Source organism: Squalius cephalus, assembly GCF_949319135.1.
Source record: "Squalius cephalus genome assembly, chromosome: 21".
NCBI classification, from domain to species: domain Eukaryota; kingdom Metazoa; phylum Chordata; class Actinopteri; order Cypriniformes; family Leuciscidae; genus Squalius; species Squalius cephalus.
In genome coordinates this window covers 21,131,804-21,157,080 of record NC_137142.1, presented here as the reverse complement: position 1 = coordinate 21,157,080, position 25,277 = coordinate 21,131,804, and the positions used below count along the sequence as shown (strand labels likewise).

The window sequence follows — 25,277 nt, the reverse complement described above, 5'->3', positions numbered from 1 at the left end:
TGTGCTCTAGAGCTCTTCCTGTGGGTCTGTACCTCTGTGCGTCTGGCTTTGCACTGAGGTGGTGTACTGTCTCCTGAGCGGGGAACATAGCCTCCAAAACCCAGCTGATTCATAAGATCAGGTCAAACACATGTGAGTGGCATGGATACAGACACACAGACACACAATGACACAGTATGGACTGATGTTAATACAAAATAATAATTTCATTAGGGCTAAATCATATCACTTTGGTTTAGTGGCTACTCATTAAAGGAAATGATACAATAATGTGTACAGTTAGACATATACACAAGACACACTGTGTATGATATGCAGCACAGACAACTGACAGATGACATATGTGACTTTATATACCCGAAAAATTTAAGACAAATCCTCTGAAATCATATCAATTTCAGATGAATCTAGAGAAAAGTGAAAATACAAGCAGTGCCCCCAAAATGAATTTGGACACTTAAAATGTCTGAATATCACATGCAAAATACAAGAACGATTTGAACCTGCAAACAAATTACTCTTTTATAATCTGAAAACTAACTTTTTTGTGTGAAACGTTTTGCCTGAAAAGTGTGCTTGTGGCATTTTAAATTTTGTTTAATGTATTTGTGCATTTTATATGTCAACATACTTTTCAGGGCCACTGTAATGTATGAACATGTATCAAAAACTGTTGGAAAAATCAGTAAAAAAGAGAAGTAGAAGATAACAAGGGAATAAACTATAGTCTGTGGAAAGAGGAAAAGGACTAAATACAACCTCATGAAATCCAGAGTCAACGCAACACACTACACATCACACCACAAAAGCCACATTTTTAAAGCTACTGAGCAGCTGAAAAACTACAAAACACACTGACGATCACATTATAGAGCGCTAAAATCATGGGGCTGCTGGGTAACAACAAGCTATAGGTCAGAAGCTACAGGAGGTTGGAGGGTTAGCTATACAGTACATCCACTATCTAGTCCCATGGCAGGGAGGGGACAGACAGGTTAGAAGAGCAGAGAGGTTTAGCAATAGGACTGGAGGACAGGAGGGATACCTGTCGTCTTCTGGGGAGGCATGCTGAATTAGGATCCTTGGACTCATGGGTCTGGTACGGGGCAGAGACTGGGTGCTCCTGCGTGAGTGTGTGCGTGTGTGATCCACAAACACCCAAAGAGTTCAAAGTGGAGATGGAAGAAACACGGGAGGTCAATATAGAGACTGTGACAACGGTCATCTCAAACACACAAGAAGATGTACAGATTCAGGGGACTCATATTTGACACTTCTTCAGCTACTGTGGTTAGATAAAAACTCCCTATCCAAGACGCAAAACAGAGCCGTCAGACCATAAGAGTCACTGGACACTAACAGAGCAGTGCATAGTGGGTGACCCAACAGTGGTATGTTTCTCTGACATTAACATAGACATGCTGGGTCTTATTCACTAACAACCGCACATAAGTGTGCTTATTTTACAGTATGTGCACAGAAAAAGCTCTCAAAAAGAAATCATTCTAAAGCTAATTCATTTAGATTAATCAAAATGAGTGAGTGTGTGCTAGCAGTTAGTTATTAGCATCAGCTTTCTGCACAGTCTCCCTCCAACATTGATGATAAGAAATTATTCTAGAGCAGCAAATCAGCATATTAGAATGATTTCTGAAGGATCATGGGACACTGAAGACGGGAGTAATGGCTGCTGAAATTCAGCCTCATGGGAATAAATTACATTTCAAAAGATATTTAAAAAAAAAACTGTCAAAAAGAGTTTAAATTATAATAACATTTCACAACATTACTGTTTTAACTGTATATTTAATAAAACAAATGCAGCCTTGGTGAGCATAAGAGACTTACAAAAACATTAATTTAACCCACCCCAAACATTTTACTTAACAAATTTTACGTTTCTAATGCAAGGATTTGTAGGTGTGATTTTAAATGTATCCTAAATTTTAATCTTCCCAAAATTATGATTTCTGTGTTCAAGTTTTATGCAAAACGATGTGTGTGTGCACATTAGTGAATGAGACCCAGTGATTGCTGTGTTCAAAGGGCATCACAAAGGAACATTATAAGAGTGTCCTTTATTGTCTGTGAATGATATTAATGACAAATTCAACAAAATTAGAATAATCCGATTCAAAATAAAGAGTGTACCTGTCTCGTTCAGGTGAATTGGAATTAGAACCTGGTCTCAGACAGTTGGTACTAGCACTTCTAAGCCTGTCAAGAGAGGGTTGTAGATCACTAGGGTCACAACATGCCATCCAATGGAGAAAGGAGAAGGAAAAAAGAGAATAGGAAGATGACAAAGAACAAAAACATTAGGTCCAAAATAAAATGAAAATCAAACCTGTAAGGGGAGGAAGTCAAGAGAGCTGCTATAATGTGGTGTGTGAGATAATGGTTGACTTTTCTAATGTTTTGAATGAGGAGCAGCTGGCTCTTGGGAGCTGTTGGATGTTTGATGTTGTTGTAGTTTTTATCAAATGGGGTTGAGGGTTGACATTTTCGACCCCTTACCTAATGGTGATCTTGTCTGTGAACCTAAGAACTTGGCGTTGTGTGGCAGTGACTACAGACAGCCGTGACTTTGACTTAAGGCATGCAGGAAGTGTTGAGCTGAACACAAACGAAAGTCAAACAAGTGCAAACAAAAGCAATCACAAGTTACAGAAAAAAACAAAACGGTAAAGAACAAAACATAACCAAAAATAACATTATAAAATCACATGACCAACTTATCTGTGGATTACAGCAACAAAGAAACACGTTCAAAGTTTAACACTGTGTCCCAACATTGGGAATGCGGATGCTAACGGATATCTTTCTCCAGGAATTACGGACCTACTTGGTTTGGACAGACAAATTGCTTATTGTGGTGAAACATGTCCCATTGCGCCGGGTTAGGACACAGCATAAGATGTTTATAGCTAACGGTGATCTACTGTATCTTAAAATTAACAATATCCACAGAAAAAAAAAAAAACACATTTAGACAGAAAGCACTCACATTTACCTACCATCTTCACACCTAACAGTGGCAGATTCCCATAAGATTGTCTGTATTTCAATCTCCAATTAAAATGTGTTTGCATATGCTGAAGATGTTGAAAATAGACATTTTATGTCTATGGTGTATTATAGTTTAAATTTACATTAAATGCAATTAGCTGAACTTTAGAGTACTTTTTTGACCCGTTTAAATAGGACTGAAGTACATCTTTATATGTAATTTCATAGTTATTTTTATTGTTTTTTAATTGTGGTTAAAGTGTGCCGCCGAATGTATTGACAAGCATTTATGGTAAACTAAAATAACTTTAAATTCATTCCTACTGAAAACTTCTGATATTATTATTATTATACTTTTTTTTGTAAAAGAAAATGTAAAGGTGTACTTAAGTGTGTCGTGAATGTGTACTCCATTTAAGTACAGTGGCATTTTATTTCATTATTATATGATCTGCAGGAACATTTTTTTAAAGTATAAGATTTGAAGTACAGTACAAATGCACATTCAATAGAAATAAGTGCACTTTTTCACAAGAGCCAACAATATTACTCTATATTATTCTAATATTACAGTAAATGTACAACATTGTCATGAACATCCAGTTTAATGGTTTTGTTAAATGATAAATGTGTCAAACTTTGACAATAATCAAAAATATATGCACCAGCATACTGCATATTGCATTAGCTAAGTGCTCTGGAATTTGAGGTTCACAGATGCTATAAAATACTAATTAGTCAGAAAGGATGGCTCAAGAGTTCAGTTTTGGCTGCCTTACCTGTAAATATCCTTATGAATTCCATTGACTAATAAAGGCATCTTAGGAGGCAGAGTGCTACTGTACTTAGATGAACTCCTGGCAACATTACATTAACATGCAAGCATGCAAAAGGGAAACAAAAGATGTATCAACATCAGAGCTGTAGTTAGTCCACTCAAATAGCAAAAGAATGTCAAAAGTCACTCGAGCAAACATGCAAAGATCACTCCAGGGGCAACTCCCTCATTCTAGATCATCCTTTTCCCCCGCACTCATAATCAAGGTCAGTGACAAGCGGAATAAAAATAAACGTGTCAGAATAACACTTGAGCAGAATGAGATTGTTATTTTGAGAAAGCAAACGGTTGTCGTGACGAGGTATTCGTCTTTTAGGCCGTAAGCCAAAAGCAAGTGGAAAGTTCCGCTTGTAATGTTTCTTGTCAACTAGCTGCTCGGAAATATTAGAGTTGAGAGGCGAAGAGCTTGACAAGAAGCGTTTGAGGGAGAGAAACTGGCATCAACACTCAGTTCTGTTTTAATTAAATGGAATAAACTTCAGGCTAGGCGAACGAAACAGATACGAGGAGTCTTTTCAAAATGAAAATGATATTACCAGTGCTTATGACACCAAAATAGTGATATTGATTCACATAGTAATCTGAATACAACAATACTATAATTCACAGATTGGTGGTTCGATTCTGGACTTTTCTTTACCTTTGGGTGTGCAGACACTCTGCGCTTCGACCCCGCATTGATCTGTGTATCAAGATGACCTCACTGCAATTACCATGGAGATGGATGACACAGGAAAATAAACAAAATAGACCAATAAAAAAAGCAAACATAAAGGAAAAAATGGGCACCAGTAAGTGATTTAGAAGAGGACCAGTAACAATCCTTAAAGCCAGTACAATACAAAGTCTTTCTGTACGATCATCTCTGTCCATACAAACCCTTCAATGGTGCTCAATCCTTTCAAAAACAAACCTTCCGTGAATCATTCAATCACATGTGTTTTGGCTATAACCCACCTTCTGAAAATGGAGACCTTTGTAGATAAGCACAATTTCTCTTCCCAAAAACAGTATTTTAATGGAAGAAAATGAAGGCATGTGGAAGTGATTTTTTTAACACACACTATGGCACACTTATACACACTTGCTTGGACGCACACGTTTCTATTTACCTGTCGTCTATGTACTCTCTCTCTTGCACACGGGCACGGTCATGGTAGCGTGTTGGGGAACGGGATCGCCGGGTGTGCTGAACCTCATCCAGACTCCTTAGAGAGAAAGATGTGCCCCTTTTAATGCAGGTTGCAATTATTTGCTACATGATAAATCCTGAATAGGTAGGGACATACCTCTGTGCGGGGATGTTGGGAGGGCGGGACCGCCCCCTGCTTTCTTCGTCTCTGTGTGGAGACACGGACCGTGAGCGATACTGAGTTGGCCTCTGCTGATCAGGAACCTCTAAAGTCGTTGCTCGATCTCTGTCTCTGTCTCTTTCTCTTTCTCTTGATCGGTTTTCTGTAGCTGTGATCATACACACACACACCAAAAAAAAATGTAAATAACATTTTTTAAAGCCTGTCTGGACAATTCAGATGCACTGCTTATGCAGTCATTGGTTGTAACAAATCACATTCCCTATGTTAGAACCCATCCAAAAATAAAAGGATCGACATAATATGTTAGATCATATCTAACAAAACATGCCAGACAATTAAAATACCTTGTTCATTCTCCTTTTTCTTGACCAATGTGTGCTTTAGACAGTTGGAATCACCATTTGAGTTCTACATTATATTAAATTTATTTATTTGTCTATTTTTGGTTATTTAAAAATCTGTTTCCTACAATGAAATGTTTATGTATTTTTACAACACACCAAGTATACAATTTTGGCTGAGTGAAAAAATTTACCTTTTTATTATTTAGCAAAGCAATGAACACTCTAAGCAGAACATATTATATTTATATATATTTATATATAATATATTTTGTATATTAATTAATATATTATATTTTTATTTTATGTTTTATTTTTATTTTATTTTTCTAATAAAACTGTTTAACAAAACTATTATAAATATGATATATTATATTATAATAACTAATTTTTAAGTCACAATGAATAACAAATTCAAAGGTGAGCATGATAAAAAAAAGAAGAAGAAAAAAAGAAAAATGATAACCACTGCCCTAAGACAACATCCACTATTCTCACAATTGCACAAACATATGCCTAATGGTTTGGAGAATGTCAAGGTATCTCACAAAGGCAGTGTTCCACAAAACTGTGTCATTTTCTAACTTCTACCATGCAGAGGCAAAATAAAAGGTTGAGCACTACTGAGAGGAAGCAGTCCTCCCGTTCTCAAATTCTCCCTCATCACCTTGCCCATTGTGATCATGCATGTGTTATAGTGTGCGTTATGCTGCAGGTCTACACTACTATACTACAGAGAAAAGTACTGGAGACAGAACACTCCGGAAAGTCAATGTCTATAAACACATTCTCCCAATATAGAAAAAGCACCACTTTTATGTTTTAAGCACTTTAGAGTAACAAATCAGTTATTTTATTAGTATAGGAAGAATGAAACATGCCAGATGTGTAATGTCGGTGATTGGTGCCTTGTCTCCAGCACAACAGCGGTGACTTCCAAAGGAAGGGAAGACCTGCTATTGGATGCTTCTATCTTGGGGTACTCTAATTCACAAAGCACAAAGAAGTGCCAAGGTGGCGAATGCCTTGGCCCCTCCCACCCACCTGTGGCGACTACACCAATAGCATCATCATAATCAGTTTCTGTAATACGCTGCGACCCTGCACAGACAGATACAGATATACACAGGGATAGATGTACAGACAGACACGAGATAAAGACGTAAACGAATGCACACAAAGCACTGTTGGAATAAGCCATGGTTAGGAAAGCAAAGGTATACAGAAATAACCTAGCATACTAAAATATGTCCTGTGGACATACTGTACCCATGGGCCACACACTCCTACACACTAACTCGCATGCAGCACGGTTAAAAAAACATAACGTACAGACAAAACAGACAAAAAAGTGCAACACAAAACCAAACATATTAATGAGACTGGATGAATTCCAGGACCTTGAGCTAAAAGATATGTTGATGTTTAACTAATATTTGATGATTTTCATTCACCTACTTACAGTATACTGCATTTCATTTTGTAAATTTGTAAATTATGATAATTTCCCTGGTTTGACATATCATCTTGGAAAGTAAAGGCAAACTTCATCTATTTTAATCGAACTGCCCACATACTCTTCAGCTTTCTGTAATTCTGTGAAACACTGAGGGGGCGAATTCACTAAACGATTGTGGCACTCAATTGAGCAGTATTTTAGTATACTGTATACCACTCACAATTAAGCAGAATGTACACTACCGTTCAGTCCTGAATAAATGTATCACAGTTTCCACAAAAATGTTAACTGTTTTCAACATTGATAATATTAATAAATGTTTCTTGAGCAGCAAATCATGATTGATTTGGAAGGATCATGTGACACTGAAGATTGCAGCAATGGCTGCTGAAAATTCAGCTTTGCTATCACAAGAATAAATTACATTTTAAAATATATTCAAATAGAAAATAGTTATTTTATTTTATTAATATTTCACAAAATGACAGTTTTAACTTTATTTTTGGTCAAATAAATGAGCATAAGATCTTTCCAAAACTTATAAAAATCTCATTGACCCCAAACCTTTGTATAATACTGTATACAAACTGATGTAGCACAAGTCAATGTCATTCGTTTTTGGGCAAACACATCTGCTTTCTATGCAAATGATGCTAATTACAGGGGCCAGTCACCGTTGAACTATTACCATACATGGAAAACTTGTGGTACAACTGTTTGTGCTCACTATAATTGATCAAATTTATGATCACATGATGGAGAAGTGTGTTATAATTGGGTACATATCCAGTTATCGGGTCCTAGCATCAATGGTTGCAAGTAACTGAATTTATTCTAAGCAAATTCCTCCCTGTTAGAGAATAAGCACTTAAGCACAAAGTGATTTACTATGTAAACACTTTCAGATCACACCCCCACCAGCGTGGCCCTCTACTTACGCTGCAGCTTTTTGGTGGGTGTTTCTGTTTGGCCGTGTCTACGGGGCAGGTATGGCGACGGGTGCGGCAGTGGGATGGAAGAGACGTCATGAGCCTGCAGCTTGTACCAGTGAGGTTTGTCATCCAGCAGGGCAGTCTCCAGCTCGATCAGGATCTAGATTCAAAGACAGTCAGGTAAAATACTGTGTTGTGAATTCATGTTGTGAATAAATGGACAATGACAACATATGCTTCGTACCTCTCCCAGAAAGTCACTCTCCTCCTCTTGTATTCTGGGTTGGTCCCATACTGTAATCTCCAGCATGTGCTCCCTGAAATCCCGGCGATGGACATGAGAGTACACAAACGTCTGGTTCCACTTGGGTTCCAGACTTTTCTTTACTGTTTTCGTTCTTCTCTTGCTCTTATCACTAAAGTAAAACAAATATACAGATTAAAAAATAAAATGAGAACATTAAAACTCAACTACTTGAGTCTCAACTGCTTGATGCACATAAATTCATATATTTTTTGGAAAATTGGTTATTTAGTGTTTGATCTACTCTACCATTCAAAAGTTTGGGGTCTGTAAAACGTTGTAACGTTTCTCTTATGCTTACCAAGGCTGCATTTATTTGATCAAATACACCTTTTTGAAAAACAGTAATACATTAATATTGTGAAATATTATTGTAATTTAAAATTCTATCTGAATATATTTTAAAATGTGATGTATTCTATTGATGTCTAACCTAAATATGCTGATTTGCTGCTCAAGAAATATTTCTTATTATATTATTAATATAAACAGTTCTGCTGCTTAATATTTTTGCAGAAACCATAATACTAGATGAATAGAAAGTTACATTTAATGCAACCTTGCTAAATATACTTATTTTAAAAATCTTACTGACCACAAACATTTGAACGGTAGTGAATAGTCACTAGTCGATACAATAACAAATTTCTTGATACCAAAATTGACACCGCAAGAAAAATCGAATATGCTAATATACAACTATGAATACCTTCTATCGGGCAGGAAGTACATTTTGACATAGGGGTTTCTGGGTCGTCCATCCGATCTGGGCGCCAGGTCTATAGCCTGCAATACGTTCACTATCAGCTGATGGCCGACCTTGTCATACCACATTTTCACCTGCAAGACAAATACATACACAGCTAATAAGCTAAAACTCTAAGCACAACATGGTGAATTGCCCTTGTTTTCATCAGTATTTACTGACCGACAGCTGTCCAGGCAGTAGCTGAGGGGCATCTCTAAGACCACTTGGGCTGGATGGGGACAGGACAGATATAGAGGGTCTTTCCATCTTCTGTGATTCGAAGGAACTTGAACCTGCTGCAGAGGGACAAGGAAACAACAAAAGCTGATAACATCACTATAATGTTTATATATAAAATATATTTAAGAGATTTAAGAGTTCACATTTGATCAGATTATTGATTAATTTGATTCAGTACGTACTAGATTCTAATGGAGGATGTGATGTTTCTGGTATTCGTGGTATATCACTGAAAGAAAGAGATCACATATCCATACATTAGTTGTCAACATTAAAACAACACTACCGTTTACATGTTTGGGTCAGTAAGATTTTTTTCACCAAGGCTGCATTTATTTGATTAAAATACAGTAAAAAGAGAAATAAATATTACAATTTAAAATAACTTTTTTTTGTACTTAAATACATTTTAAAATGTAATTTATTTCTGTGATGGCAAAGCTGAATTTTCAGCAGATTTGGTGCTTAAGAAACGTGTGTTTTTTTCCTTACCAATGTTGAAAACAATTGAGCTGCTAAATCATTTTTGTGTTATAATTTTCTTTATGATTAATTGAAAGTTCAAAAGGACAGAATTGTTTTTTAAACAGAAATCATTTGTAATATTACAAATGTACTTAATGTCACTTTTTGATTAATTTAATGAATCCTTGCTACTTTAAATAAAAGTATTAATTTCTTTCAAAAATAGAATCTTACTGACCGTAAAGTGTGGCATTTATTTTAAAGCAATATAGTACAAACATGCATTTAAGGTTTGTTAAGTTTCATATTATAAACCATGAACTGTTCAAAATATATTATTGACAAGTTTATTTTCAGAAAAGCTCTAGCATCATTTGTTTAGAAGGCATTTTTAAGTGTGATATAAGTGTCCAAATACTCTGTGCACGGTGACATCTGGTTTCTAGTCAAACATCATCAGCCAGAGGTTATGTACAGAGGACAGAAGGGAGTGTGTACAATACATCACAAGTTCATTCTTAGAGATTTTTTTAAAAAAAATAAAAAAAAGCTGTCAGAAGCAAATGAGTAGGGAATTCAGAGATGAGCTCCTAAAATCATCTGTTAGACTTTGTTTTACTGGCTGCTTAGATTTATACACCCATTGCAAGAGTTTGGAGAGAAATCAAAGAATACATCTTTTTAAAGAGGTAGGAGGACAGAGCAGAGGAGAATATAATGGTTCAAAGTGAAAATAAACACAATACAGACTATTCAAACACTCTTATTTAGTGATTTGACTTTGTCCGGACTATAATAAAATTGGGTGCTTTGCCGTTTGTTATTCAAGAGTCAGATACCCAGTAAGGCATGTGATGGTCGACTTACCCAATTGGCCTTGATACTATTAATTCAACTTTTGGTTCTGTTTGAGAATTCAAGATGATATTGTAAACTTCTTTCTTGGTTAATCCTGGTAATGATTTACCATTCCACTGAAGCACTTCATCACCTGCAAACAGCCAAAATGTATGTTGTCACATTAAATTCCTGTATACATCTGAGAGCATCCACAGTTACATTCTTAAAATAGATTTTCTAAATATCTGAGGACTAAATACATTATTGAATTCAATTAAAATAAGGACTGTAAATTAAATGTGTTATTTTAGCACATGCCCTCTGACCCAGGGTCCTGCACGGGTCGTGTTTGGTAAACCCGCACCCGCAGTACTTAACAGAATACCTAACTTAATTCCGTACCCGACCCGTTTGACAAAGACCGCAACCTGAACCGCACATCATGTGAACAATCTGCCCATACAGGCTATTTTGAACAAATGTGTATAAATAGGCTATACTGATGCTTAGAGGTCTCCATAAATTAAAAGAACATATAGCCAAATATGAGCCATTATTGCCATATAATATCGGGGATATTTTAGCGGATTCACTCTGCATTTAAATGCAGTTGTCACTCCTGAAACTCTGCAGCCGTTGGTCCTCTAAGCAGCATGAAAAATAAAACTTTTATTCTAATTGTGAATAGATTAAATACAGAAAGCACGCAAAGAGCACTCCCTTAATGACTGAAGCTGTCAATCACTTAAGTTGCACGTTGTAAATCGTGTTGTAATTAGAAACCTGACGGTCTTCAGACTACAGAGGTTGAACATATGACATATGACAACGTACATATTATTCCACCCGTTACATCGAATATTAGCGCTTCACCCGTCGGGTACCCACCTGCGTGTAGGACTCTGCCCTGACCTGCTGGTAAAGTCAATTAAATCAGAAATTTTCAAACCATCAGAGCAATTTAAGCTTGTAATGCAACCTCATTTTTTGAGAAAAGAATGCAGACAATATGGAAATAATATACTGACTTCTAAAGACACTTTTTGTCTATTTGCACTCATCTCCAACAATAATTGAATGTCTTTGAATCATCTTCATTTGGAGGCTTTTCTTTGCAAATATTGATATATACCAGTGGTTCTCAACCTTTTTGACTCCAAGGACCCCCAGCCATAGTTTTGTTTTAAAAACTTGTTTTATCTATGGGCACCCCTAGCTTCTGTACGTAAAGTAACTAAAATAATTTATAATTAAAAGTAAAATTTCAGGATTCTAGAAGTTTTACAGTAGGAGCTGAATGTTCTTCAGGTTTCCCACTCTTTTTAACCGATGAATTTACATGATTCTGCAGTCATTTGTGATTCACTGGATAAGTAATTTTTTATTTCTATTTTTAAAAATATTTGCACTCACGCTTGGCATATCTACAAAATGTTTTTGTTTTTTTTTATAAAAAAAAATGTCAATGATGTTTTAAGATTTTATTACATTTATCTGACTTTTTAAGTCAGAGTTTTAAAATTACGTTTACGTTTAAATCTTATTTTAAATCATTTTAAGTCATCTAAAGGCCCTCTTAGAAGTTTTGAGTGATTCATATGCTTAATGTTGTAATCGGTGTATGATGTAATTTAATTGCATTGTTTACTCAATTGACGGCTCTAGTTCTTTAAGCTTCAAACTGAGAGAAGAGCTGGACTCACCGGCCCTTAGATGACCCACCACATCAGCTAGACTTCCTTTCTTGACTTTGGTGATGAAGGCCCCAAGTCTCCCAGTTTCTGTAATCTTCCCCCCGACCACCTGTACCGATACAAATCAATTAAAGATGGGTAAAGTCTACAGAGAATTAATAAATGCCACAACATGTATTGCGGATATCCTGTATTTTGAGTATTGTTCTTTTTTTTCTTTTTTGTACATGGTTCATGACATGTAGTTGTTGACTTCACTACAGTGAGGAGAGGAACACTAGTGTTAATACAGTATGTTTAGCTCTCGCCTCACCTTTAGTCCAAGCAGAGCCCCAGCCTCTTTTGGCATGGCTGTTCGCTTACTCAAAGTGATTCGGCCAATTAGATGATCACCTTCCTTGGAGGGCTGCCATGTAACCGGATGCTAAAGAGAACAAGGCAGAGATTAATCCCATCAGAGAAAGAACATATACTGTAAATTACACATAAATCTCACCTTCACACTCAATCGCATTCACACACAGACACAAGCAGGGTTATTATAGTTAACTAAAACTAAAACCAAAGGAAACATTTTCATTACTTTAAATTAAATATGAACTAAAATAACATTTATCCTTTTAAGTTAGTTTAACTTGGTGTTCTAAAATAAGTAGATTAATTCTATTTATTAATTAATAAAAAAAATTATATAACTATACAACGTTTAAAAAAAATTACAAGAACACAACAAAATTACTAAAACTTTTCCTACAATTAAAATGAAATGGAAAATATAAAAATATATAAAAATTATAAAAACTATAACAGAATCTCAGCAACACTGGACAACGCATGAGTGTTATCAGCCACAATGTTAACAGAAAATACAAAATTGCCCTAATTTACTTTTTTAATGCACCTTCCTGATTTAATTGGAAATTATTGCAAAAAAACTTTTTTTTTTTGCCTATATCACTTAAGACTGCATAGACTAAATAATTTTTAACCAATAGCTAAATATCTATTTAGAAATTGTCTTGCAAAAATTTGATTCGTATTGCTCAACTATGGTGTTACTGTACATTTACATTTATGCATTTAGCAGATGCTTTTATCCAAAGCAACTTACATTGCATTTAAGCTATGCATTTTATAAGTTCATGCATTTCATAGGAATCAAAACCATAACTTTGGCATTGCTAGCGCAATGCTTTAATTTTAGCTACTGTAACGTATGTAACAAATGCAACAAAACCCATCCAATTAATTTGCAATGAATAAAATCAAGCTCTTAGTTTTCTTCTTGTTAAATATCACATTCTGTAGGTAAAATGTTCTGTGAACATCAATTCACGTTGACTAAATATACTGATAGCACAAGGTGGGAAAAAAACGTACATGCCATGCGGTGGGGTCCAGTGGACAGCACTCCCAGTCCCCTAAAACACACACACACAAAAGTTCATCAAGTTTATACACAGGTTGACTATGTGAGCTGCCACCTTACACTAGCCAGAGTCCATCTCTAAACCCGCTCTGTTTACGCTTATTGAATATTTGAGCCCCAGAGGGGCACTTGCAGCCAAGATCTCACATTAAAATATGTTCTGCTTTGACCCACCAGCAGAGAAAGACTGAGAACTGGGATTAAAGTGGCCGCTGTGTTCGTGAATTTGTGTTTAAGAGCTACATTTAGTCCCCAGACAGAGGAAGCAATGATGACACGCAAAGCTGAATGCACTCTGCCACATGGACACAAACAAACACACAGGCACCAAGGGACAGTCTCAGCGCTTTCCGTGATGTTGGCCTTCTATTTACTGTTGGCATGTTATATGGATGAGTGCCATGCCATGTGCATACGGGTTTCTGGGCGGTTTTCCGGTTATTTTTTAGCACCTGGGGCATCTTGAACATGACGCACAGAGAGGGTGAGGAGTGCTGAAATTTTCTTCCAAAAAACAAAAATAGATTGTGCAAACTTGTAATTACTTTTAGTATGCTGTTAAAATGTTTTAGTGTTTTAAATATTTAAAATATCTTAAAATGTACTTTTAAGTAAAATAAAAGTGTAATGCACTCTTGGGTGGCTAATTGCTTTTATATAAACCGATAGCCAATAAATAATGTGTGGTATTTGCTAAGGGAAGCATCACTTTTATTCTTGCTTATACTTTATCATAATTGAACAATGTTAGGATTTTGAACAAACTTTGAACTAAATTAAGTATTAAACTTTGGCACATAACTAAACTCAAAACCATGCGGTTAATTGAGAGGTATGCTATTGCTTTTCTTAGAAATACTACTGAGATTTTCACCATGCGAAAAATGAACACCCCCCCCCCCCCCCCCCATATTTAAACAGATTTGCATTGAAAACTTTATTTAAATTTAGATTTGGGGATGGGCTCTTCTGACTTGGTACAGGAAAAAGAAGAAAAAAAAAAATCACCAAGCAACTACTAACACCTTAGCAACACACACATGCACATTTATCTTAGATTTACATACTGTATACAGATATCGTTATTTTACAACTGCTTTGAACATGGTTAATCCGATCCGATTTTTTTTAAACTATTCATTTTATAAAATATCTTCAGCTGAAGTATCTGATTAAAAAAGGTTCAGGGCTTAAAAAACAAAAAAAACAAAAAAAACGTTAGACCTGGATAGATTACTTACAAGTATGTCAGGGAATCTTCATAGGTTACTTTTTTAAAGAAGGCTGCTTCTTCACTGTCTAACCCAGTTCTGAGCAGGGTTGTCCTATAAAAGTTACTCTAAATAAAAATGTTAAGCTCTGGAAAGCAGCAAAATTGAACTATCACTCCTGAAAAAGTATTAGTAACTAAAACATAACACACATTTTCAGCAAAAAGCAATGAACAACTTACAAAAGCAACATGTATAAATCAAAACCAAATGCCACAGGTCTGCATGAAGTAATATTAAGTAGATGTCTCGAGGTATAAATGTTTAATATTGCTTGTTGTACGGTGAATTGGTCCCCTGTGTGGGCTTTTATCTAAGCCTTGTACTGAAGTGTCTCCACTTCTCATTACTTCTCGTTCACATGACCTACTTAGCGAATAAATATTTCATGAGTAAATACTTCCACATTGAAACATACTGTATTGTTACACAACTATGCTACTCTGGATGATAGATGGGTGTTTCCATAGGCACTTCTGGTGTATTTAATTTAATTTGTCCTCTAACAATGCCCAACAGTAGACATACACACATCACACAAAAAAAAAAAAAAAAAAAAGAATTCTGGAAATCATGAACATTTACTCCACAGTGTAATTTACACCACATCTAAAAAATGTATTGTGTTTAATAGCATTATATGATGATGATTATAAGAGTGATGGAAAAAACATTCTGGAATTAAATTGGCCACCTGCTTTACCTTTATCATTTGATAGTTAACATTTATGTTGCCGAAATACATAAATAATATTGTCAATTTTTATTTTATTTTGAATCTTGATTGGATCTTTATTAAATGCAATTAATATTTTTGTATATTAAGACTGAAAGTCTACTGAAGGCCTGACACAAGTGTAAAAGATAAAATATATAGATGAAATGCATATGAAAAATAAAAACAAATGATGAAGGCTTGGGGCGGGGGCAATTTTTAAAATTGAAATTATAAATCCATTCTTTGGCCTTTAACAACCAATATATCACAATTAAATAAAGTTCAACATAACAAAAGTACGAGGTGTCAACTTGAATTGTTCTATTCCTATTATTTAGGAGAAAGAGTTGATTCTCTTACCTGTTGTTTTTGTGAGATTGTTGAACCTGATGAAATGTTGTTCCACTGATAAGAGCGAGCTTATGTTCTGCTAAACCTCCTCTCAATCTCCTGTTCTCCTATTTTTAGTCTCTCATTCCTTCTAACATAGTCTGTCTTTCCTATTCACCCCACAATGTTTACATTTCACCCCTGGCTTGCATTTTACACTGACCTTTTAAGTCTGTGTTTAGTCAGTTTGCCAGGCTAACAACACAGTGCCACGTGAATAAGCTTCAACCTTTACATTTACACTGTAAATACACTGTATAATACTGTTTTTGAAACTTCGATATGCAATTTATTAGTACATTCATGAGGTTTGTATGCACCCAAATACATAAAAAATAAAATAAAGAAATAAAAATAAACAGTTTTTTTTTTTTATATAATATAATATATTATTTTATTAATTATGTTATTATAGTATTATTTTACAATACACTACCATTTCAAAGTTTGGGGTCTGTCAGTAATATTTTATTTAATAAAATTATTACTTTTATTCAGAAAGGATGCATTTAATCGCACAAAGTGACAGTAAAGACAATAATAATAATTACAATGTTTAGAAAGATCTTTTGAACTTTCTATTCAATTCTGAAACAAAAAAAAGATTCCAGAAAACTATTAATCAGCACAACTGTTTTCAAAAAGGATAATAATAAGAAATATTTCTTGAGCACCAAATCAGCATATTAGAATGATTTCTGAAGCATTAAAAAAATCTTACCAACCCCAAACTTTTGAACAGTACTGCATATATTTAATGTCAAATAATTTTTTTAAAGAAATGTGTGTGATCTATAAAGTATATGTTCTCAACGGACCTCCTGCAGTATCTTTAAGGATAATTATGGGTCAACAGACCCTTGGTTGAAAACCCTGGGGTTAGCACACAAAGGAAGTGAAGAGCCTCGCAGCTTTCAAAATAAGCTATACAACCACTTGACAGTCATCGCTAATCCATTTGCTTGCATTTGTGCGCAATGCAAAAACTACCAAATTTATCAATTAAATCAAATATTACATTCATATTGATGCTGGTTTCCTTTTCTGATTTATGGAGGAGCGTGTTTATGCAAACTCATAAAATGTATCAAATTTTAGAAAAGCAAGTATCCACCTGACCAACCTCTCTCGCTGACGCTCTCGATCTCCACATCTTCACAGCTGGTGTACTCCGGTGTTGAACCGCCCTCTTCCTCAGAGCTGCTGACGGACATCTGTCTCTTGTTGCCACCCCGTTTGCTCTTATACGGGCGGGGCGGGGGTGGTCGTAGAGACTCCGATTGGTCAGAGCTGAGCGAATCGTTGCGCAACATGCTCTCTTTTTGACGTTTCGATTTGCGCAGTAGTGCAGCCGAGCCAGGGTCCAGGTGGCTCGGCTGCAACTTCCTGTCCCATTCCTGAGGCTCCCTAAATTCAGGGGGACCTGCGGGCATGGCAGGACCCACCCTGAACCCCGGAGCAGGCGGCTGTGGGGTGTGGTTCGTTTTAGCAGGAGGACCCTGCACAGCCGGTGCATCCTGCAAACCTGTACCCCCCGCGGTCCTCTCTGGAACGTAGGCCTGTTGCTGGCCCTCCAGCGAGGTCTGCCGCCCATCTGCCCATCTCCGTGCACCTCTGTTGTCCTGCACCATCTCCCCCGCTTCCCTCACCTTAGGATGCACACGTCCATCAGGCTCCGCAGGCCGGAGTTTGGCCGGATGATGTGGAGCATTTGGGTCAGTCCTACACTGTTCCCTGGGTGGTTTCTGCTCCCCCTCAGTCCTCCTAGTTTCAGGACTGTCGTGCTCCTGAGAGCGAGCCTTCATCAGTCTTCGACTTTCTCTCCGATTTTCTCCGGACACTCGCTCTTCGGAACCCTGGGAGTGGATTTTGGATAGCCCTCGCCGCCTCTCTCCTCTTGGACCTGACTTGCCATTCTGATCAGAGGCTGCTGGTGGCTTTTTTCTAGAGGTCAAATAATCACACAGCATCAGAGATTCAGACAGTTGCACACCTTATATTAAGCAGGCACAATACAATAAGTAGAATGTCATATATTAAAAAAATTATATACATATTAACTGGGACATTCTAGATGTTGTATTGAGAGAGAGGTTGAAGTGTACCTATCTTGTGGAGGCTCACTGCGTGAGCGCGATGACGGCGTGTCGGCTGACCCTGTAGAGGGACCTTTTCTGGGGTCGTTTGGGGCAGGTGACTGGGTGTCACGGGCAGTAGAAACGGAGGAGTCGAGAGGGTTCTGAGACCTAGAGCGCATCTTCTTCTCTCCAACGGGGTCTCCACACATGGCTGGTTCACTCACTGCAGACCCCAGCTCTCCAGGTTTGGGCCCATGGCTGGGAAACCATTCTCCTGATTTAGTGAGTATATCCTGTTGCTTTCGGCACTGGTTACATACCCACATTACCTGGGGTAGAAGAAATATCACATTTCAAACGCTGTGTGAGGGTGGTTGGCAACAAATTAATCAACCTACTGTACAAGTGGCTTATTAATTAATTAATTAATTTTAATCTGGGATACGTGAAAGTGTTTTGACATGGAAAACAATTGCACACTTCACCTGTGTGTAAAATATAATACTAGGGGGGAAAAGACAGACGAAATAAGGATGGCACATTCATGCAATTCATGTTTCTGGGTCAATGACATCAGTTATGTCCATGATAAAGAAAAGGACAAATATTTTAAAAAATCAGGTTGGCTTCATATGGTTTCTAAAAAACAACACTTCAAATACAGTGAAAGCCATTATCACCTTTTTTGGCACTGATAAAATTAAGCAGTTCCCAACTTTTTCCTCAAGCTTCTCCGAAAGCATTCCAGGGAGGAGAGGGGGTGACTCCCCCATCACCAGGCACCAAATGCCATGTGGCGCAGAGGACACTTTGAATGCACAATACACATAGGAATAGACATTGGCTATATTTAACCCATAATCATACTATATTAGCCTAATTACGATTCTTGTTAGGGTAACTTCAAATGCTTGTTTTCAGATTTGTGAATGTATCACGGCTTTAATGTTGTCCCAAACCAGGCAGGTATGAAAATTATCCCCTCTCCTCATGCCTTAATTAATGGTGTATAGTATGTTTCCATAAATTGCATCATACTATTTTCACCATACTTTGGTGTAAAACTGCACAAATTCTCCATACCAACATGAACATGCAAATAAAGTGCGAAGGGAGAACAAAGTAACTTTCTCCCACTCAAAACTCGCACCTCTGATTGGCCACTTCACCAAAGGGTGTGACTAGCAGGACACTTTCTGACTTTTTTCAGCAACTTACTTTCAAGTTAACTTAGTTCAAACTTCTCGCGGACAACCGATCTCTGGAAGAATTCAATGAACGCTTCAGCTCACTCCTAATGAACTAATGAAGAATATCCGTATTTTCCAAGAATAAGGACCCTTGTTCAGCACCAAAGCCAATACAAGTAATCATTTTATCAATCTTTAGATGCGTCTCTAAGCTTTAATCCATTTTAAGAAGGTGATTTTGATTATCTTATGGCTCTCATTAGGTTGTGGTTAACTGATTGTAAATCTCTTTTTCTTTACTTTTCTTTATTCTGAATATATACTTAGCTTAGTTTAATTGTATTTACCCGAAGTTTCATTTATTAAACCCATTATATCCATGCTTGATTGTCTCTGTATTTGAGGCTCACAAATCAAAGTCACTAAAACATTTGATCTTGCTACATGCTTTTGTACTGTTTAGTATTAATAGAATAAGAAAGTTATCCTTCTTGGCCAGGAGAATAATCTTTTTATAATAGTTGACAGAAGATTGTCGGACAGCTCCGATTGTCGGTTCAGTGGTCGAACAGATCAGTAAATTTAAAATTAATTTTGCTACAGTTAATAATAATAATAATAATAATAATATAATATGTTTATTTTATATAGCGCCTTTCAGAAAACTCAAGGTCGCTTTACAATGAAGTACAAATAAACATGACATAGAAACATGACATAGAAGTGATACAAATAAACTGAGAAGGGTAACATAGAAAGAGGTACATATAGAAATCAGAACATAGAGTCAGGGAAACAAGTGACAAAAAGATATGTTTTAATGTGGGTTTTGAAGTCATATAGTTGGGGGCAAGACCATGGAGTTAGACCAAGACCAAGACCAGTTAATTCTGAAAGCTGATCTATATATTTATAATCAGTTTAATTGTTAGCTGAGTTAACTAATGTAGTTAAATAATGTTAACAAATGGGCCCTCGTTTTAAATAACCCCATAAATAAATTACTGTACATGTAACCGTAAGTTCCCATAAAACATGTCTTCACTGACAGAGCTACAGATGAAAGCCTGTACGTTGCCAATGTTGTCAGTTAACTGTTCTTAATCATGTAAAGACCAAAAATAAAAGCTGAGGCGTTAAAAAAGAGCTAATCTGGCAGAGACTGAAACCCTGCGATACGTGACTCAGGTCTGACAGACAAAACGGCAGCTCGCTATAAGGAATAATGTAGGCAGGAGGAGGTGTGAACTGAAAAAAAATGAGACAGAAAGGAAACTGTTGTGCTAGCAGGGATAAATGTAAAGACAAACAATGCATATAAGGTACTAATGTTAGCTGACAGAAGGTGGGTGTTGTTGAAACAAGAGGTTGAAACTTGAAATTGCGTGGACCGTGGGACGTAATCACATGCCCACAGAGCAAAGGCATTGACCGTGGTCACTGTGGGAAGATTCGCAGGAACTGTGGGGAAAAGCATGGAGGGTCGGGCCGTGCTACACGCAAACATTAGCAGCGCTATCCATCACCCTCCTCCACACACAGAAAACCAGCCTGCTGATTCCTTTAGCAGGAGGATCAGGAGCGAGGAACACAAAAGATCTTGGCACATTCCAAATTTTTTCTCCCTTTTTCCACTTCCCTCCTCCAGATTGCTTTTGATTAAAAGCTTGGGAGGTTGAGCGAGAGAGTAAGCGAGGGAGAGACACGCATCAACACATCTATATTTATCCAGGCAGCCGCCCAGCACCATTGGGGATATGTTAAAAAATTCCCCAGCTCACTGCATAACTTTACTCAGTGAAGACTGCCATTGATCCTGCGGATGCAAGGCCAAACAAGTGATCTTACACACAGCTCAAACACACACACAGAAAGACGCAAACATATACACGCACGAGCTTACGCACACACACACAGCCTTCTGCTGTTAATGTCCTTGCCAGACAAACACGCTCTGTGGTTATAGTTGGAAAACGAAATGTTCAAATGTGCCACCTGCTACCAGAACTCCTGTCCTAGTTTCCGTTTCTTTTTCTTTCTTCTTTTACTTTGTCACTCAACTAACTTATTTAATAAATCTAAACTCAAAATCAAAATGCACATGATTTTGCTGTACTGGAACCATAAACTAAACAAATCAACACTATTTTTTTGAACATTTTAATAGCACACAAAAATTTTAAAAAGTGAAAAGTAAGATTCACACACAGACACCATCACCACATCTATGACAGGACGGGGGTGATAAAGCCCTCATCTCATGTAATTCAAACGCTCAATCATCTTTATTGAAACATCACTCTGTAAAAGTCAGACATTAAAGGCACACTATGCAGTTTCTGTTTTTCTCAAACAGCGACCCCTAGAGTCGCTGTGGAGTACTTGTATTTAACGTTACTGTCGTAAATACCACTCATGCAGAGCCGTCTCTGCACTCTTCCGACCGCGCTTTCTTCATTTTCTTCGTCAACTCTGCCATGATTTACGTCTGAAATGCGTGCAAGTGTCTTCCATAGAGACTGCTTCATATGTTGTTGACGTAAGTGACGTCGTGCCGTAAAGAAAGTCGTGATTATCTCGAGATTTGACGGGGCGTCACCTCTCAAACTTGCATTGCTGGAACATCTGTGAAGTCTTGTTTAGCGTTACACTGCAATTCCGAGCATTCTTCCTGGTTTCATGTATCTTGGTTTTTGGATTTCTTGCATGTTCTGTGGATTACTCTTTTGCCCGTGTTCCCTGCCTTGTGTTTGTTTGTATGGACTGCCTGTGTTTGACCTTGCCTGTACTTTGGATTACATCTCTGGATTCAATAAATACTGCATTTGGATCCTCAACCTTCGTGTCTCAGAGCAGTTTGTGACACTACTCTATGCACCTGGCTAATTATATACTATTTAAATTTGAAAACAAACAAAAAACACACATGCATGACACAATGTAGGCATGGTGGGAGTGGTGTTGGTAAAGAGATGGCATGGTGTGTACAGGGCAGAGAGTGGCAAGAGGGGCAGCACTCTTACAATGAAAAAGCATTATGTTGTGATTGAACAGTGCTGGCTGAGCTCCAAACTAATCTAAAGTAAATCAGCAGCAGAATCCCCAGCTGTCAGGCACAGACCCGACCCTCCTCACACGGATTACAACAATCAAATACCAGCCACCTCTCCTCCAACACTGTACAGAGTGTGAGAGAGAGAGACACTTGCTCTCAGATCACTTATAGACAAGACAGGAGGAGGCAGCCATTTTAATCAAGACAAACTGCGTTCAGAATGTGTTCCTGTGTACAGACAATAAAAATGTAATACTGTAATGCACAGCTTTACAATTTTATAGAATGTGTTAATTCAGCAATTGCTTTGTAATTCAACAAACTGAGTTTTCCCAAGAAATTTTTACTTGCAGGAACTGTAAAAGCACAAGACAGTTGTGACAGTCGGTGCTGCAAGCAATACAGTGGAAGGTTCAATCCCTGGGAGGGGTGACCCTTTAAAATTGAAGTTAGATATTAAATGGGTCACAAGGAATATTTCTTTCTAAATTTTTTAAGATGAAAGACTATAGGTTTGTCAAAAGTACCAGTACAAAGTCTATATTTAAATTTTAAAAACGTAACATTACCAGTTTTGCTGCAGTACCAGTAGTACAGTATACTGGGTCAATCCAGTACCCGCTGATAGGCGCTGCTTTCAAACGCTCCCGTATGTATTTGTGTAAGGCCTCTGTGATGAGCATCAAAGGTTTCTATTTACATGCTTTTATAGCGTTGAGCATTGAAGCCAATAAAAAACATGTTTGAAGAGAGTGTGTCAAGTTGATAAATACACACTGAAAAGTTTTGGGATTAACAACTACTAAAATGAGTGATTGAATCTGAAACTGCGATGTTTGACAACGGACATGACAAAAAAAAAAAAAGGCAAAATAGACCTGTGCATTAAGTCTTAAAGTGTAAGTGAAACAGTCCTGCCTCTTGTTCTGTAACCTGTAATGATTAATGTGATTGATTTTCTTTTTTCACAGACTTTATTAGATTTTTTTTAAGGCAATGTTTATTTAACTGAATAAACTTAATTTATTTAATATATTCTCAAATAGTTCAATTTAAAGAAAAAACGAACAAAATAATTACAAAAGCTTTTGCTATGGTACCGAAATTGGTACAGAGAACCGTGAAATTTGACCACTTTTGGAACCAGCGACTACTTGACATGACACTCAACAAACAGTGAATACACAAACAAAGCTAAATAAAAGACAATGGTAACATGAGGGTAAGATATACACAAAGACTAATGACTTAACAAGACACACCTGAAAACAATGAACCAATAAGAACGTTACAAATGAGACTAGGGAAGCACATGACACGATCACATGAGGACAAGGGAATCACATGTCAATACTGTCACATACTATTTAGGATGCATAGTATGCACATTGGGACACAGGCCATGACTGTCTAAACTTCAAAATAAAAGACATGAACATGAAACAAGTCTCAGTTATGTATGTAACCCTCGTTCCCTGAAGGAGGGAAAGGAGACGTAGTCGGATGTACCGTACTGATTGGGATCGCTTTGAGAGACCAATCTACTTTGAGTGTAATAAAACGAACCAATGCACATTGGCATGCAATAAATGCATTAGCTGCTCTGCCACGCAGCGCGAGAATATAATGAGCAGAAGGTGCGTCGCATCTTTGTTTTTCCGCTGAAGAGCCGAGCGGAGCCCGGAGTCAGCGGTGGTCCAGCAATAGTGGCGACGGTCACGGGACTATGTCTCCGTTCCCTCCTTCAGGGAACGAGGGTTACATACGTAACCGAGTCTTAAGAAATACAGACTTAAGAAATGTGAAAAAACACTTACAATCGAAACAAAACATTGTGCTTTTTTTAAAATAAAGAAAATAAATAGGGTGTGCTTTCTGCCTCTCCGTCTTCGTGAACTTTTTTTCTGGAGCACGTCTCTAAACTTAAAACTCAGAGAATACTAGTCACACAGGCAAGAGCAATATATCTTTATAATCATTTAAGTGTCTACTTTTAAATTACCTAATTCAAAACGAAAACAAATATTCTCTGTTTAAAATATAGATGCCACAATTTATAAAACTGAAATAGTATGTTGTAAATAAAAAATGAAGTGCATTAAGTAAACATTCATAAAACTGAAATAGTCTGTATGCTTAATATTCAACAATATCATTGATCTGCCTGCCTTGACACCATTGTCTGAGAACTGAACTGATCGATGACATCACTGTTTTCTCCAGAGCTGCTGTATAAATAAACTAAATTAATAACTAATGATTTTTACAACCTAAATGAATCAAGTACTGAACGAACTTAATATGGACAATGACACTATTTTCTTCTAGAGCAGTGGTTCTCAACTCCAGTCCTTGGGACCCGCTGCTCTGCACATTTTGTATGTCTCCCTTATTTAACACACCTGAATCAGATCATCAGCTCGTTAAGAGAGACTCCATGAACTGAACTGAGTGTGTCAGATAAGAGAGACATACAAAATGTGCAGAGCAACGGGTCCCGAGGACTGGAGTTGAGAACCACTGTTCTAGAGCTGCTGTAAAAGCTTTAACAAACATTGTTGCATTATTTTCCATTTATCACTGTAAAGCTGCTTTGAAACAATCTCTGTTTTGCAAAGAGCGCAATATAAATAAAGGTGACTTGACTATGCTCAATTATGCTGCAAACAATTTTTTGATATTTGATAATTTGATAACTTATCTGCGAGTCATGATCACAGCGCGTGCATCAAGTGTTCACCATATGCCTTAAGCTGGGGTTTTCAACCACACTACACGGCCGCAAATCCTTACAAATGAAATGCGCCTTGCGCCACTGACTCCGTTATCTTCTTTGCACGAGCTGAGGTAGAAGGAAGCTTTTTGCCGTTATTATCCATTGTATTTTCCGCCATGCTCGCTCCCGCTTACCTCTGAGACATTGCCCGGGTGAATGTACGGCAGGCAACGTAGACAGCGAG

General features: G+C 37.1%; 1 protein-coding gene across 1 annotated transcript in view; it reads right to left on the bottom strand.

The window, feature by feature from the left end:
• Window positions 1-25,277, bottom strand: part of rims1a (regulating synaptic membrane exocytosis 1a) — a 76,411-nt gene that overhangs the window by 14,826 nt on the left and 36,308 nt on the right. The window contains 19 exon segments of the mRNA XM_079855892.1: window positions 33-104; window positions 1,046-1,123; window positions 2,152-2,241; window positions 2,518-2,616; window positions 3,789-3,866; window positions 4,488-4,550; window positions 4,960-5,055; window positions 5,137-5,308; window positions 7,902-8,055; window positions 8,140-8,311; window positions 8,909-9,039; window positions 9,128-9,243; window positions 9,370-9,416; window positions 10,520-10,643; window positions 12,196-12,295; window positions 12,500-12,610; window positions 13,567-13,607; window positions 17,118-17,938; window positions 18,100-18,401. Coding sequence (XP_079712018.1) covers window positions 33-104; window positions 1,046-1,123; window positions 2,152-2,241; window positions 2,518-2,616; window positions 3,789-3,866; window positions 4,488-4,550; window positions 4,960-5,055; window positions 5,137-5,308; window positions 7,902-8,055; window positions 8,140-8,311; window positions 8,909-9,039; window positions 9,128-9,243; window positions 9,370-9,416; window positions 10,520-10,643; window positions 12,196-12,295; window positions 12,500-12,610; window positions 13,567-13,607; window positions 17,118-17,938; window positions 18,100-18,401 — 2,867 coding nt within the window.